Below are 17,362 nucleotides of genomic sequence, written 5' to 3'. Positions count from 1 at the left end.
GATTTTGCTGAAATTCTTCATGTAGGGTTTTAAAGATTAAGAGATGGTTCTGGCCTTTAAATAACATTTTTCTAAAAACCAATGTTTTGACTATTAAACCAATATTTTTTATAAAACAAAAATAAAGACCACAAAATTTTAAGAATGATTGTTGAGGCATGTTCTTATGTATCTTTAGAAACTGTTTTAAAAGGAGATTATAAGATTTAGTGAAGAAAAAAAGAAGAGAGTAGAAGACAAATGATTTTTAACAGTAATATGAAATATGGTTATCTGTAATAATGATTGTGGTAAAAAAGTTGCAGACACAAACTTTGGGGTAATATCGTGGTGTTGTAATATCGTTGTATACGTTATCATTTTGAGACAAAAACGTTGTAGGTAATATTATCGTGAAGCAATTTCGTTGCAATTTTTATCATATTCGGTTGATAAAACTTTTGAATGATGAAGAAACGTGTCAGGATGGAACTTTGTAATCTATACTACATCCTGTCCAAAGGTTGTGTAGGTGAACTGCTGAGCCTTGATGCATGTTGAATTTATTCGCCACTGCTTCCCTGAGCATCAAATCACCCTTTTAATATCCTAAAATACACCCCAGCCCACAGGTTGTATAGATGATGTGTTGGGCTTCGAGGGAGCTTAAACTCCATTGCCACTACGTTTCTAAATATTAAGGAACCCTTCAAACATGATATAATATACCATGGCCCTCAAGTTGTGTAGGTGAATACTACCTTAATAAATTTTTTGAAAGTCCTAATTCGTATAATTAATTAAGTATTAAAATTTTACAAAACTACCCACTACGTTTTTGTCTTGCAATAATAATGTACACAACAATATTACCAGGCAATGATATTACTCCAACGTTTTTGTACGCAATTTCTTTAACACAATCTTTTGCCGACACCATAAAAGATTAGCTAACGATATTTCAACTTGACTATTTTTTTGTCTTCTCTTAAAGGATAAATAAAGAATGATGTTGTATTAAATAATATTACTTTTTTCGGAAAAGTTTTCAAAATTATTGTTTCTAAGTTTGTTAGTAAAATGTGTAATTATCTACCCCGAAACACCTTAGCTTGAGATGTTTTATTGATTGTAGTGGCCATAGATCACAAATACATAATAAATTCTTTAAAACAGTCTCTAGATTTTGATTTCTTAAGTAGCATTTTAATACAGATAACAGCAAACTCGACGATTAAATTAGATTGTGGATTCTAAGGTGAAGATTTGATGTGTAAAAATTTGTGATCAATGCAAAAATATTTTAATTTTGAGCAAAATTGTGGACCATTATCATAAATGGTATTATTATGGTATTCGAAAATAAAAAATAAATTTTGAAGCTTATAGTGACATTTTTTGCTCATTATTTTTTTTTTAACAAATTAGTAAATAAATTTATTATCTACTACAACTAACTATTTCTGACCATAACACTCAATCATATCTATATAAATAGTGTGCCAAGGGCGATATGGCTCAGTTTAACTTTGATCCTGCGTTTCATGTTGTGATCTTTGATAAGTTTTACATACTTCACAGTTATATTTTAGGTCCGTAATTTACTTAGACATTCCAGTACAAAATAATAAGTTTGAAACAAGGAGCCCAGTTTTGGCGATTCCTTGATGTGTTCTATGAAAGAGAGTAGAAATGTATCTTCTAGCGAAGTGTGGTACGACAAAATAATGACCTTGGTATCCGAAGAACCACTATCAATATATAAATGAGTAAGATTTCCCAATATTGAAGATAACTTACAGGCTGAATGTGACTCATGTGGATGTCTTATGGTTACAATTTTTTGACCATTTGTTTCGTTAATAGCTACATATAAATGTTGAAAAGCAAGATCAAAAACTTCTCTACACATGAGACTATCCTTATACTCTTCCAATTTATGTTCTAGTTCTGATGAAAATAAGGGTGCTGGGCTAAGTGTGTGTCTTTCCTAATATTCAAATAATTAAATTTTTGTATCCAAAAAGTTTTTCTTGCAGTCTCCTTCGACGTCGATTTGTAATTTCGTATACATATTTTTGAAAAAGGCAGACGAGAGTTCTTTTATCGACAATAGCAGGGAACAAATGTATTCTCTGTAGAAGGAACTTATATTTTTCCACAGCTCCAGCTTGTATTAAATGTTCTAACTAATGTGGCATAACAAGACTGAGTTTCTGTTAGAGTAAATAATCCACATTGGATTAGTTTCATAGAGAAAGAAAAATATATAGAGGTGGCAAGGCAAATAATTTTGACGTCACTAGGAAAATCATTATTGATTTAAAGAAAATACTTGTTTTAGTCCTCATTGGACCAAAAGTTCATATCAAATTTCAAAAAAGTTTCTTTAGAGCTGGCAAAATAGTTACTTATCCATATTGATGGGTGCGGTACATTTTTTCAGTATCGAAAGGAACTTACGAATTCAATATTCCTCCCCTTCTCAGTTCGAAATCTAAATGTATCTGTCTTCATAATGGATCCCGAGAGTAACATGTCGTTCTTCTGGTTCATACTCCTATATAGTGGGATGTAATTCAAATTTAGCTAATTTGAAGTAAAGGATAATTCCTTTCCCACAAATTCTCTAGGATATCTTAAACAGTTTGATCATACACTGTGTTAGAGCTATAAAACGTTTTGGATACAGTGGGAAGCCTTGGAGAACCAAAGGTATATAAATAGTTTTTTTTCATTTTTATTCGAAAATATCGATAAAGAAACTTAATCAAATTCCCATCTACTGCCCCCCGTGGTGTGCGTCTTGCCCCCCCCCCAAGACGCACATCCACAAAAGAATAAATAATGTTATTAAAAATCAATATCATAATCACTAACTTTATATTTTTAAAGATTAAAAATAACATTTTGATTTGAAAAAAATATCTTCATCTTGGAACTAAACATTTTGAAAAATCCTATATCTGTTTAGGGCACTTCCATCTTTTTTAATTTTATTGTTGGACAGTATGTCTGACAATACTTTTTTCATGCAAAGAAAAATATACTGCATATTTATTTTATTAGACTTTATTAGTTCCACAAGATGCCTTAGAGAATATATATGCAGGCAATTAAGTCTAATGACCTAGTGTATTGCATGGAAGCTATTATTTTAATCCCGTCACTTCTTGTTAAAACTTCATACATATGAATTAACTTTTTGAAGATTTCCTCCGCTTGAACTATATTAGTTGGAAACAATGCTGCTTTTAATTTGAAGCCGTACTTGTATCGATTATTCATAATATCAAAAATCTTATCGTGCAATTCAAGAAATTTTTCTGTAACAAAACATCTTCACTTTTAACTCAATTTTTTTTGTGTTCATGAGCCCATTTTCGTTAATGTTCCTTTAATTGATTAGATGGAGTTGCATTAATTAAGTATAATTAAACATTATAGTATTAGAATTACTCCATCTAACCTAGGAACCTTTTGGTTAAATCCATAAACATGAAGCAAATTTTTTTTTCTCTAGGAATCACCGGGGTGCGAACGTACACACATCAAGTTCAAGAGAATAACTCCCGAGCCTGATGTACATAAGCTATGGCGATTCCATCCATTTCAATGATCTAGCGACCGAGTCTGACATTAACTGAACATCTAATTTAACTCTGATTTTGCAATTTTTAAATGAAATATGGCATCCCGTTAGCTTATCAACAAGCCTAAAATCATGTTTCGATTAATTTTATGGAGTTGTTCAAGATAAAAACATCTGATAACATCTTTATTGGGCCATATAATGGTTTTGTAATCCGCAAACAGATTCCTGACGTTTTTGGCTATATGAAGAGGATCGCAGATTGCAACTACGGTTGTATTTTTGCATTGGATGGGGCAATATTGTACATATGTCTTCAATATTCTGAATTTAAATGAAGGAATCATACTTATATTAGCAAATTCATACTCATTTATAGTTATTTACCTTAGGTTGAAGATTGCAGACGAGAATATTTAATGCCGAGATGTCCCTACCTATGGATCTAACCATAACACCGGCTTCAAATGCAATACCATAGCTTGACGAATGATTCCTGCAAGAACATATGCCGGAATTCCTTTGATTAAGAAATAAGTGATAGGTAATTTCCAAAAGCTTTTAAGGCCAACGAGCATCACAACAAGGCATTCACTTGCTGGAATTCCTTCCTTCAATAATTGAAATGTTCTGGGGTTGTATATGTATATATACTATTTTTTTTGGGGGGGGAGGTGATTTTGATAATTTCTATAAATAATGCAAAAATGAAAACTTTGTGAAAAAAATTTCAAATATACAATTTGATATTTAAAATTTCTTCAAAATTCACAACAATTCACTAAAAACTAATTTTTTTGGAAAAAAAATTCACAAAGCCGTGACTATTCTCAAAATGAAAAAAAAAATCAAAAATCCACAGCTATTCACAAAGATTAATTTTTTTCGAAAAAAATTAAAAATTTTCCAACTGAAAAACAACAAGAAAATTAAATTAAATTTTCTATTAATAGGCAGAAATTCCTTAATTTTTTTTTAACGGGCAGGGGGGTTCTCATAACTTAGAAAAGTAATAAATAGTAAAATAACACTAATAAATAATTATACATAAGAATCGGAGTCACAAATTAAACATTATTTTCCCGATCCCGATTCCAGAAAAAACACCCGTTTTCTACGATTCCTATCAATAATCCTATAACTAGTTTTAAGAATGTTTTGGAGTAAAACAACTCAATTGTTTGATTATATAAGCTGCAAGCATACTAAACAATCATAATATAAATGATCAACGCATAGAAAAACATTTGCGTTACTCCATAATGTATTTCGAATACTTAATATGTATATGACTATCCCAGTAAACATATAAATATTCGTACTTTTTAAACTTTGAAAAATGTCAACAATGTAACTTTGACATGTTTATAATAAATATGATCTACATTTACCCTTCCTTTCTTTTATAAGGGTCTGACTCAATGGCTAAACTATGTTACACTGTTTTTCCAATCCATTAAGTTTACTATGCAAGATTACAAAGATTTAAAATTAAATCGTTTTAATTTCCTGAAACCAAATTTCATGTTGACCAATTTTGATATTTTGTCAATGTAAAGATGTTCAGTTACAGCTCCTATTGTTAAAAACATTTTTTGATATTTTTTCCACAGATGTGTGACACAAGGGGAATTATAAAATTACACAGAACAATTTTTTTATTCTTATGTTGAAATGTTGCTTTTTATTTCTTTACACCGAAAAACATGAAAGCGACCTTTTGTAGAATAATGAGTGTTTTTTTAAAAATATTTTATAAAACACTTAAATAACTTAGCGTTATATTTCACCTTGAAAGATCAAGGTAAAAGAAAAAAAATCATAAAATATAATTTGTAGGGACAAATTTCCTATTTCAAAAGAAAATTTATAATTGGTTTCGAATAGGTGAAAATGACTTGTTAGTAAAAAAAAGGACGAAAAATTTACCTTTTCTTTGAAAGTCTAATAAAGTTCTCATTTTTTTAATTTTTTTTTTCCAGTTACTAAAGTTATATTTTCAAGTAAAGTAACAACATACAACTTTATATTAAAAAATTATAACTAAAAAGTTATTTAAGATTTGTTGGTTCAAAAATATCTTTGTATATTTATTAAGCAATTGAGGTACATCTATTGTACTTTTATAGAAAATGTTACTCTCGTTGGGTCGCAATAGCATAAAATTATGCTAAGAAGGTCCTTTTCATGTTTCTCAAGATAAAAGTAATCATGAAAACACCATGTCAATCCAAAAGTAAAAATTTGTTTGCTAGTGTTATTTGTCACTTAATCAGCAATGTAGAGATTGGCAGGCTCGTTTTTTCTTCTCTAAATTATCTAAATTCATCTTGGTATTTGTTGTAGGGGTTAATTTTGACTTCCCTGACCACTTTGCTATGCAGGTGATGAGATAGTTTTGATGGTCAAACTGTTCCTTTACGATTACAAACTTCTCCATATTATTCATATTTCTTGACTATATTGCAAATAGTAAATTTAGCAACATCCAATTTCTAGGAAATTAATTTGTAACCACTACCTTGCTTAAAAAATTAAACAATCTTCTCTCTGACTTAAACATAATGTTCTTTGATCTTGGCCATACTAGACAATATTAAGGTAATTCATCCTATACTAAAAGTAAAGAATTTCTGTCACACTTCTCATCCATTTTTGGAGTAGCTCCGAGCTGCCATCATGACCTTCATCGTCAATAGCTACCTATATGTTCAACGGCGTATTTAATATTAAAACATATCACAAAATTGTTTTGAGTAGTCTATTCTTGACTCCATCAAAAGTCTAGTCTTGTAATTTAGTCATGCTATTACAAGTTTGTGTCCCCAATCTGTTTATAAAAATAGTACTTTCCAAAAAAAAATTTGGCAAAACTTAACTAGCAAAAGGGACTTTAGAAAGCCTATACCTCTAAAAATAAAAGAAAACTCCATATATTTTTTAAAGTCCTGTCATATTATAATCACAAAAAATGGGGAAACTTTGAAAAAGTTGCAAAAGATATTCAAAAAAACCTCAAAAAGAACATTCCTAACCATGATCCTACATCTAACATGTATGTGCATTTTAATACAAAATTGATGGAGATATTTTCCCAAACAATGTATTTTAGATCAAAACTCTCAGTGCTAGAAAATTGTATAACATTTTTTTTGACACATAAATAGTGGATCTTATTATTGTCAAGGTATCGAAATGAAAAATCTAAAACTGCTCGAATTTTGATTAATAGGTGTATTGCTGTATATTTAGTAATATTTCATTGGTTTCGTATGTGTGTATATTTTGAACTGCTGTTAGGATTTTTATTTATCAGTTTAAGTCTATTCCAAATTACAATTGCCATAACATTACTATTAATTCTCATGGTTAAGAAATACAAATTGAAAAATTGTCATCATGGTATGAACCGCTCCAAAACATCTCCACTATAGTTAATAAAATAAATTATTTTTTTATTTACTTCAAGAAACATGTGGGGGATTTTTTTTACATATATATTGACACTATTGGTTGTACCGGGCATCGCCCTGATTAATTAGAAGTAAGCTAACAGATTTAAAAAAATAATAATATAGAACATAACTCTCCAAGAAAATCTTCAGTGTTATTTTTGGCTTTTCATGAGCACACTCACACATAATTACTCTAATAAATAATAATTGAATTAATTTATATGACGTCTCCTCCCATCAAAAATAAAAGAATAATACTATGAGTTTGTGGGGAAAAAAATGAAATGTTCGGTGAAGAGGATGAATACTTGAGTCTCAAGATCGCCCACTAAAAAAAATCATTTTAACATACCAACACTTATATTTTTTCAATTCATAACCTATTCTGAAAGTGTAAAGGAATTATGATATACGAGTACATGCAAGAAGAATAACAAAGAGAAACATTACTCTGATTACAAATGAACCGGGCCGCATTATTTCAGTCATTTTACTACATTATTATTTCTAATACCAAAAATATTTATATGATTTATATCGGTTCGATGCTATAGTCACACGCCTACAATATTTCATTTATGATACTACATTGTAATTTATTTCTTAGATCAAAATATGTTAATGATATACATCATGTAGTTCTCTATACAGTGCACCCGGTGACTTGTTGTCATATATTCAGACAAACAAATTTTGCTTTTTAATATGGATATGTGCACCCCAATTTTTCATATAAATATTAAAGTCAATTATAAACTTTCTACTCAAATTTGTGGGATGATTACAAGAAGGATAATTATAGTTTAGAACCTTTATTGGGGTTAAGATACTTATATTGACCCTGATATTGCCCCTGTCAAATTCAATTTATCTTTCTTTTATCGTCCCGATTAATTTTGACTTATTTCTGGTGAATTTCTAGAACCAACAAGAGTAAATAATACAAAAATTTTGATAAAATTTGAGGACAATAAGTCGAAAAAAACAATTGTACTCCAGAATGAATTTATGAAAAATCTTTATAACTGGCTTTTTTGTTGACGAGCAAGATATATAGATATAATATTTACAAATAAATTATCATTAACCCTCATAGATCATGTCAAGGGAAAGTCGTTTTAACTCTCTAATCAAGAATTTATTATTCATACTGACCCTAAAATATGTTTATATATTTATATAATCTTAAAAAAAATTTTAGAAATGAGTTTTTGAGTCATACAGGGTTATTATTTGTATTTACCTACATGTACAATGTATTTAATAAACTTACAAATTTGAAAATTAACTTCTTAATGAAAAAACATTATTGTTCATCAATATAGCATGAAAATTCTGTTTGCAAAGAAAATTTATATTAAATGATTAATATTCACAATGGCTACGCCTTTGTGATCTGAATGAAAAATATGGAATTTTTAAGGAAATTGTTTTGAAATTATAATAAAAATAAGACAATACAAGCATTGACAGATGAAAAATACTTGGCATGGATGTACCTTCACTGTTATGCGGGTGAGCATAGGTCAAGTCCAAAAAAAATCACTGAGTATATAAATTGTCAATAATTTCAATTTCAAGTCAGATTAAATCCATACACCGTCAGGTATGAATGTGTGTTCGATTGTCAGGGGTTGTCTTTTTTTAAAAGTGGTAGTTGCAATATAAAAGTCAATTCATTTTGTCAAAACTGATTGTTTTATTTTTTTCTAAAAGAAAATTTTCATTAACTTATTAATTTCTTTCCTATTAGTTTCTTCTCTTTACCGAATACATAAAGCTCAAATATGCCCGGCCACATAAAAAAGAGTGAAGGACCTGACCCCGACCCAGATCAATGGCTAATTGTTTCAGACGAACTTAAAGTGAAGCTTAAGTCCAAGCCTTATGATGCTAAAAAGTCATGTTGGGTTCCTGATAAGTCAACTGGTGGATATGACGAAGGCTTGATCCAATCTACTGATGGAGATAAAGTTACTGTCAAGATTTTGGGATCTGATGACGTAAGTATCTACTTTTTTTTTCTGACTCTAAAACTATCAAAATTCTTGTTGAAGAAAAAATGTTTGATAAAAGTTGTGTCTTATTTCTCAAAAAAAGCTCCAATTCATATAAATTTTTTAGTTTTTTTTTGGTAAGAAGTCAATCTTTTACTATTTATCAAAAAAGTTTTGAATTCAGTACTTTTTTGGTAGCCTTTTGTTCAGGAGTTATTTCTTTGCGAGAACGATTCATAGTTCCTAAAATATTGCTAACCAAAATTTAATATCAAATTTATAAGGCTTCTTATCGATATATTTAGCTTTTGTTGTGAAGAGTTGCTCATCAATGATAATATTTTTACCTGGCCTATACGTTCACTTACTATTTTTGCCTAATCGATCCTATAGCGTTGAAATCAAGTCCAAACTTGTTGTCTTTTCGTATTTGTGATCTTGTGGAACAAATATGAAAGCGGATAAATCTCAATAATTCCTTATATCGGTCTCGAGGCATAGTATTACGAAAGAGATTGATTTCCAATTATCCCCTTTGGCTAAGATTCCTCTTTCATACATTATAGCAATTAATTGGAATGTTTCTCATTTGCTAGTTGTCCATACATTTATCTAAATTTTGGAACGAACCTAAACTATTGTACATTTTACAATGTGATCAATATTATAATTATACCAAGAAACAATGGTTCTCCTAATATGTCCGTGCATTTATTTTGCTAAGTAATCAGGAATTGAGTAGCCACTTGATTGTATGCTAGCCTTTTTGAAATGTTTGATATACCAATTAGTCGTATACAAATACATATAGTCTTTACCAAAAGTAATATTGGTTTTCAACAAGATTATGTAAGAAGAGACTGTTCAAAAACTTTAGTATTTGCATAGTCATGAGAATACAGTCAAGAAGTTTCTCACAATATTTAATTGAATTTCAAATGGGTATAAAAAATGATAGGTTTGTCGTTCTAATGTAAATGATGATTTTCTTTAACAAAAAAAATATGTAAAACTTTATTAATGAAAAATTTATATTCACCTGAGTGCTTTTTTATTGCTAATGTATCTCTGACAAAACCTTACTTCTTTGCCCAACAATGAATGACTCAGCATTCAACGTCAATATTAGACAGAACTATATACCTTTACTTTTCACTTTAGACAAAAGTTTTCAAAAAAGATCAAGTTGGCCAAGTTAACCCTCCAAAGTTTGACTGTTCTGATGATATGTCAGGTTTAACCTACCTCAACGATGCTTGTGTATTGTGGAATTCTGTTGTTCGTTATAAAAATGAACTCATCTATACCTACTCTGGTCTTTTCTGTATAGCAATCAACCCTTACAAGCGTTTCCCTATTTACACTCAGAGAGCCATGGACATCTACATTGGTAAAAGGAGAAGCGAGTGCCCTCCTCATATCTTTGGTGTAGCAGAAGGATCCTATCAGGGTATGTTGAATGCTGGTAAAAATCAATCTATTCTCATTACTGGTGAGTCTGGTGCCGGTAAAACTGAGAACACGAAGAAAGTAATTTCCTACTTTGCCTCCATTGGAGCTTCTGGTAAGAAGAAGGAAGGTGAAGTAGGTCTTGAAGACAAAATTGTCCAAACCAACCCAGTACTGGAGGCTTGGGGTAATGCCAAGACTGTGAGAAATGATAACTCTTCTCGTTTTGGTAAATTTATCCGTATTTGGTTCAACCAAGGTGGTAAACTCTCAGGAGCTGACATGGTTGTTTATCTCCTTGAGAAATCCAGATTGACGTTTCAAGCTGAACTTGAGAGGTGCTACCATGCTTTCTACAATATCATGTCTGATGCAGTCCCAGAACTAAAGGAGAATTGTTTGTTGAGCAATGATATCTATGATTATTGGTGGGTATCCCAAGGAAAAGTAACAGTTCCATCCATTGACGATAAGGAAGACATGCAATTTGCAGATGAAGCTTATGACATTCTTGGCTTTTCGCAGGAAGAAAAGTTTGATGTCTACAAGCTTACATCTGTTGTCATGCACATGGGTAACATGACTAAGGACTTTGTCCCTGTAGGCAAAGAAGAACAAGCTGAGATCAAAGATGATACTAACAGCATTAAAGTCGCAACTTTGTGTGGTATTGACTCTGAATGGATGAACACTTATTTCTGTAAGCCAAAACTAAAAGTTGGGATGGAATGGGTTTCAAAAGGTCAAACTTGTTCAGGAGCAGCTAGCTCTGTTGCTGGTATTGGGCGTAAGATTTATGAATTGACATTCCGATTCATCGTTGAGAAATGTAATGAGACTCTTTTTGATCCTACCATGAAAAAAGTTCAATACATTGGTTGTTTGGATATTGCTGGCTTCGAAATTTTTGACTACAATGGGTTTGAACAAATTTGTATCAATTTCTGTAATGAAAAGTTGCAACAATTCTTTAATCAACACATGTTTGTACTTGAACAAGAAGAATATGTGCGAGAAGGTATTGAATGGGCCAATGTTGACTTTGGTATGGACTTGCAAAAGTGCATTACTATGTTTGAAAAGCCTATGGGTCTTTTATCCATCCTCGAGGAAGAGTCCCTTTTTCCTAAAGCGACAGATCAAACATTTGCTGCCAAATTGCATGAAAACTTGTTGGGTAAATGCGAAAACTTCCAAAAGCCTAATCCCAGGCCTGATCCTAACGCTCATTTTGCTGTAATTCACTACGCAGCAACTGTTTCTTATAATTTGACTGCCTGGCTGGAAAAGAATAAAGATCCTCTCAATGACACGATCGTTGAATTGTTCAAAAATGGTTCTAACAAACTCTTGGTAGAGTGTTTCAGGGATCATCCTGGTCAACCTATTGAGGCAAAGAAAGACTCTGGTGGTAGAAAGAAGGGAGGTGGAAAAACGGTGTCGTCTTTTTATAAGACTCAGCTTGATGATTTGATGAAAACTCTATATGCCACTGATCCTGCCTTCATCCGGTGTGTTGTACCAAATACTCATAAACAACCTGGTGGTGTTGAGCCCGGATTAGTCATGCATCAATACCAATGTAACGGTGTACTTGCTGGTATTGCTATTTGTAGAAAGGGCTTCCCCAACAAAATGGTTTATCCAGAATTCAAGAACAGATACAACATTTTGGCTGCACAAGCTGTTGCTAAAGCCAAGAATGATAAAAATGCTGCAGCCGCAGTTTTGAAGTCCATCAAACTAGATGCTGAGAAATTCCGTTTGGGACATACCAAAGTATTTTTCAGAGCTGGCATTTTGGGTTACATGGAGGAAATTCGAGAAGACAAAATTGGAGCAGTATTATCATGGCTTCAAGCTCAAGCAAGAGGCAAAACATCAAGGCTTGTATTCAAGAAAATGCAAGATCAGAAACTTGCACTTTACTGCTGTCAAAGAACCATCAGAAACTGGCATATTGGTAAAACTTGGTTGTGGTGGCAGGTTTGGTTGTTTCTGAAACCCAATCTCAAATGTACTAAGTTTTCTCAGTACAAAGCAGAGTATGAGGAGAAAATTGCAATAGCTGAAGCTAACATCGATAAAGCTCTTGCTGAAAGAAAGAAAGTTGAAGTAGTTAACAGTTCACTTCTTAATCAAAAGAATGAACTTGTCTTGGCATTGCAGAGTGGAGGTTCAGCTGTGCAAGATATAATTGATAAGACTGTTCGAATTGAGGCCATGGCTGCTGATGTTCAAAAGCAACTTGATGACTGTAACAACAGAATAAAAGGAGAAAAAACACAAAAGGAATCCATTGAACAAGCTCAAAGTAAAGTGAACATCGAAATGAACTCTTTGGGAGATGAAATCAAGAATCTTGAGGATAAGTTGGGCAATGCTGAACAAGATAGATCTGATAAAGATGATCAAATCCGAACTCTCAGGGAAGAAATCGAACATCAAAATGATATGATTCAAAAATTGCACAGAGAAAAAAAGAATGTTGGAGATTCCAAACAAAAGACAGAAGAAGACATTCAAGCCATGGAGGATCGATGCAACCATTTATCAAAAGTAAAAGGGAAACTAGAACAAGCTTTAGATGAGGCAGAAGACAGTTTAGAAAGGGAAAAGAAATGCAAGGGTGACATCGAAAAACTTAAAAGAAAAGTTGAAGGAGATTTGAAGCTCACCCAAGAAACTGTTTCAGATCTCGAAAGAGTTCAAGCAGAACTTAACCAAAGTGTTCAACGAAAGGATAAGGAATTATCAGCTTTATCTGCCAAGATTGAAGATGAGTCCACTCTTGGATCTAAATACGGAAAACAAATTAAGGAGTTGCAATCACGTATGGAAGAATTGGATGAAGAGCTAATCATTGAAAGGCAAAATCGTTCCAAGGCAGAAAAAAATAGATCCATTCTAAAGAAAGACATTGAAGATCTTGGATCCCGACTTGAGGAAGCTGGTGCTAGTACCGCTACTCAGGTTGAACTCAATAAGAAGCGTGAAGCAGAATTGGGTAGATTAAAGAGTGAATTAGAGGAAATGACTATTGCTCAAGAAGGAACATTGGCAGCTCTTAGAATGAAACATAACAACACCATGGCCGAACTAGGTGAACAAATTGATGGTTTGAATAATAATAAAATGAAATCAGAAAAAGACAAGGCGAATATGGAACGTGATCTTCAAGAAGCTAGGAGCAACCTTGAGGAAGGAGTTAGAGGCAAAGCTGAAATAGATAAAAATGGAAAACTTATTCAAGGCTCCATTGTAGACGCGAATCAAAAGTTGGATGAATTGGCACGAGCTTTGAATGAAGGTGATTCTCAAAAAAAGAGATTGCAAGTGGAAAAGGCGGATCTTGAGCGTCAAATTGATGAAGGGGAAAACGCAATGGCAACACTTAACAAGCAAAAAATATCTCTCACTACCCAATTTGAGGACAACAAACGTATAGCCGACGGTGAAGCACGTGATTGTTCATCCCTCTTGACCAAATTTAAAAATTTAACAACTGATTTGGAAAATATTAAGGAAAGAATCGAAGATGAACACCAACGTAAATCAGACTGTCTTAAAGCACTTTCAAAAGCTCAGGCTGAGACTCAGTTGTGGAGATCTAGATATGAGACTGAAGGTAATGATTGAAATATGTTCTTTTATATTACCATGTATTATATTTTTAAATGAAATGAATAGGTATGGGTAGAGTTGAAGAACTAGAAGGATCTAGAGGTAAGCTTCAAGCCCGTATTCAAGAAGCTGAAGAAACTGTTGAATCATTGCAGAGCAAAATTTCAAATGGGGAAAAGTCAAAGAACAGAATGCAAGCCGATTTAGACGATATTTCAATGGAATATGAAAGGACTCATGCTGCTGCAATTATCACAGAGAAGCGTGGGAAGAACTTTGATAAGGTGATCAATGAATGGAAATGCAAAGGAGATGATATATCCAATGAATTAGATGCCAGTGAGAAGGAATGCCGAAACTACAACAGTGAACTCTTCCGCTTAAGAGCAGCTCAAAATGATGTTGTGGAGCAACTAGACATTGTTAAGAGAGAAAATAAGAACTTGGCTGATGAAATCAAAGATTTGTTGGACCAATTGGGTGATGGTGGAAGATCTATTCATGAACTGGACAAACAAAGAAGGAGATTGGAAGTAGAGAAAGAAGAATTTCAAGCTGCATTGGAAGAAGCTGAAGCTGCTTTAGAACAAGAAGAAAATAAGGTTCTCAGGGCTCAACTCGAGTTGGGTCAAGCCAAACAAGAAATTGACCATAAGATCCAAGAAAAAGAAGATATTTTTAATAACACTAGAAAGAATCATCAACGTGCCATGGATTCTCTTTCTGCCTCTCTGGAAGCTGAGCAAAAAGCCAAGTCTGAGGCCTTGAGAATCAAGAAAAAACTTGAATCTGACATTAATGAATTAGAAATTGCTCTAGACCATGCTAATAAGGCTAATTCTGAGGGCCAAAAAGCAATCAAGAGATATCAATCCAATCTCAGAGACACTATTCAAGCTTATGAAGATCAATGTCATCATAGACAAGAAATTATGGAAAATGTTGGTATTTGCGACCGCAAAGCTAACGCCTTGTCAGGAGAATTGGAAGAATCAAGAGCTCTTTTGAACTCCTCTGAGAGATCCAAGAGACAGCTTGACACAGAGTTAGTAGACTCACGGAACACTACAAATGAAATGCAGGTATGTTCCCATACAGAAGCAATACCTATTTTATTTTTCAAAAATTGATTTTTAATAAATACTTTTTTTATGTTTTGAAGGTAATCAACTCTAAAGCAATGCATGAGAAGAGAAATGTTGAGAGTATTATTCATACGCTCCAAGCTGAAATTGATGAAGTTCTTAGTCAAGCAAAAAACTCTGAGGAAAAATCAAAGCGTGCCATGATTGATGCTGCCAGACTCGCTGATGAACTTAGAGCTGAACAAGAGCATACCACAAATGGAGATAGATGCAATAGGGCTCTAGGGTCTCAATTATCTGAATTAGAAAACAGACTAATTGATGCTGAAAATGCATCCATGAAATCTGGAAAAGAAATTTTGAGCAAATTAGAAATGAAGATTCGAGAATTAGAAATTGAATTGGGCTCAGTCCAATCAAGAACCCAAGAAAATTATAAGGCATATCAACGAAGTGAACGGAAAATTAAGGAGCTTCAATTCCAACAGGAAGAAGATCGAAACAACCAGGATAAAATGTCTGATTTAGCTTCTAAACTCCAACAAAAAATCAAAACATACAAGCAACAAATTGAGGAAGCCGAAGAAATTGCTGCCCTAAATTTGGCCAAGTATCGTAAAGCCCAACAAGAGCTTGAGGAAACTGAGGAAAGATGTAAAATGGCTAACACATCTATGTCAACTGTATGAATACCAACAGCTGGTTCTCAACTTTAAACATGTAACACTCATAAAAAAGATTTGAAATTTCATATTAATTTAATATTTAGACACAAATAAAACGAATGAAGCATTATTAACAATAATTACTAGTGTTTAAGAATTTTTTTTGTAATTTTTTGTGTTTTTTATCCTTTTTAAAGGCTTAAGTCACCTTTTGAGTATTGGTTAATAAAAAATGACCAATAAAAAATTAATTTTCTTTTTCCAAATCGTTATGCTCATCTCAAATATGTACTACTATTTGTTAATATTTATTTGATGGGGCAAATTATCACTATGTACTTGTAGATACCATTTAATATTTTAAAGAAAGATATGACAATTAAAAAAAAAAGTCAATTGATTACCTTTAAATATTTGAATATTTTTTTTTCCTTTTTTTATAAATTAAGTACTAAACATTGATCAATTTTTACTTAAAAACAACATTTAAATAAATACTGCAGCTTTATAAGACATTCTATAACCTAATACTCTTCTTGTAAAATAAGTTCAAAATATTTTTGCTTACAAAAAAAGTTTTCTACGGCGTAAAAACAATTAAAAATCCGAGATGTTATTTAAATAAAAATATTGTAGTTTTTAATATTTTCAAATGCAATTTATAAGGATTGAATCATTGCATTTTCAAGATATGCATATATTTAAAATTATCTTAAAAATTGCCAAAAAGACACTTATTTTTGTCCATAAAAAGGAACTAATACTTAAAAATTGAAAAATTACAAAAAATAATATCATAATCATAATCAACTTTATTATTAAATATAGAGCTTAAAAGTATTCTTTATTTTTTGAAGCTTTCATTTTTGAGAAGAAAACATCCGAGTATAGAGTATAACCATGTGATTGTGGCTATAAATAACAGAGAGTAATACTGAGGATTTATGAGTCAAAGTCCTTTTTGTAGTCAAAAAAAGTATTGAGGATCAACATGGAAGTAATTTCTACAAATGTACTTGCTAGATACAAGTAGATTTTAAAATTAATTTTAACACCAATTCCCTGCCTTGTTTGAAAACATCTATCATCGACATAAATATTTCATAACCCTTAATCTAGGTTTCTGTAGAAATTTCAAAATTCGTTTGAAAGGATTTCCAGATTTGTGATCCTCGGAAATTTAATGGCAGATCGGCCCACAGTTTCAGTGCCCAGATGGCACTGCAAGAACATGTTGCATCGCTCTACACATAATATAGGGGAGCAAATTCGATGTTTACTTGGTGCTCTCAAGCCGTCCTTATATATTTTGCGTGTCTCATCACTCACTTACATTCATGACTTTTCCCCTTGTCTGTATCCCAAAATAAATATAAATTCCCAAAGCGTTTGATGGGGATTAGGTTGCTCTTTTGACCATTTACATTAAATCCAGGAAAGTAAGTATACAATTTTCTTTGCTTAAGTTCCTTATAAAATAATCTTTAGATAAATTCTAAATAACATAGTTGTAAAA

General features: G+C 32.0%; 1 protein-coding gene across 1 annotated transcript; it reads left to right on the top strand.

Moving 5' to 3' along the window:
- The first annotated feature begins 8,494 nt into the window (after positions 1-8,494).
- LOC121117721 (myosin heavy chain, muscle) lies at positions 8,495-16,684 on the top strand. Its single transcript, XM_040712202.2, has 5 exons — positions 8,495-8,632; positions 8,780-9,029; positions 10,185-14,100; positions 14,163-15,178; positions 15,259-16,684. The coding sequence occupies exons 2-5, from the start codon at positions 8,814-8,816 to the stop codon at positions 15,868-15,870; spliced, it is 5,760 nt and encodes a 1,919-aa protein (XP_040568136.1). The 5' UTR covers positions 8,495-8,632; positions 8,780-8,813; the 3' UTR covers positions 15,871-16,684.
- Positions 16,685-17,362: the final 678 nt, after the last annotated feature.

This window comes from Lepeophtheirus salmonis, chromosome 5 (assembly GCF_016086655.4).
Source record: "Lepeophtheirus salmonis chromosome 5, UVic_Lsal_1.4, whole genome shotgun sequence".
NCBI classification, from domain to species: domain Eukaryota; kingdom Metazoa; phylum Arthropoda; class Copepoda; order Siphonostomatoida; family Caligidae; genus Lepeophtheirus; species Lepeophtheirus salmonis.
Note: the sequence above shows the minus strand (reverse complement) of the source record. Positions and strands in the feature narration are given on the sequence as shown.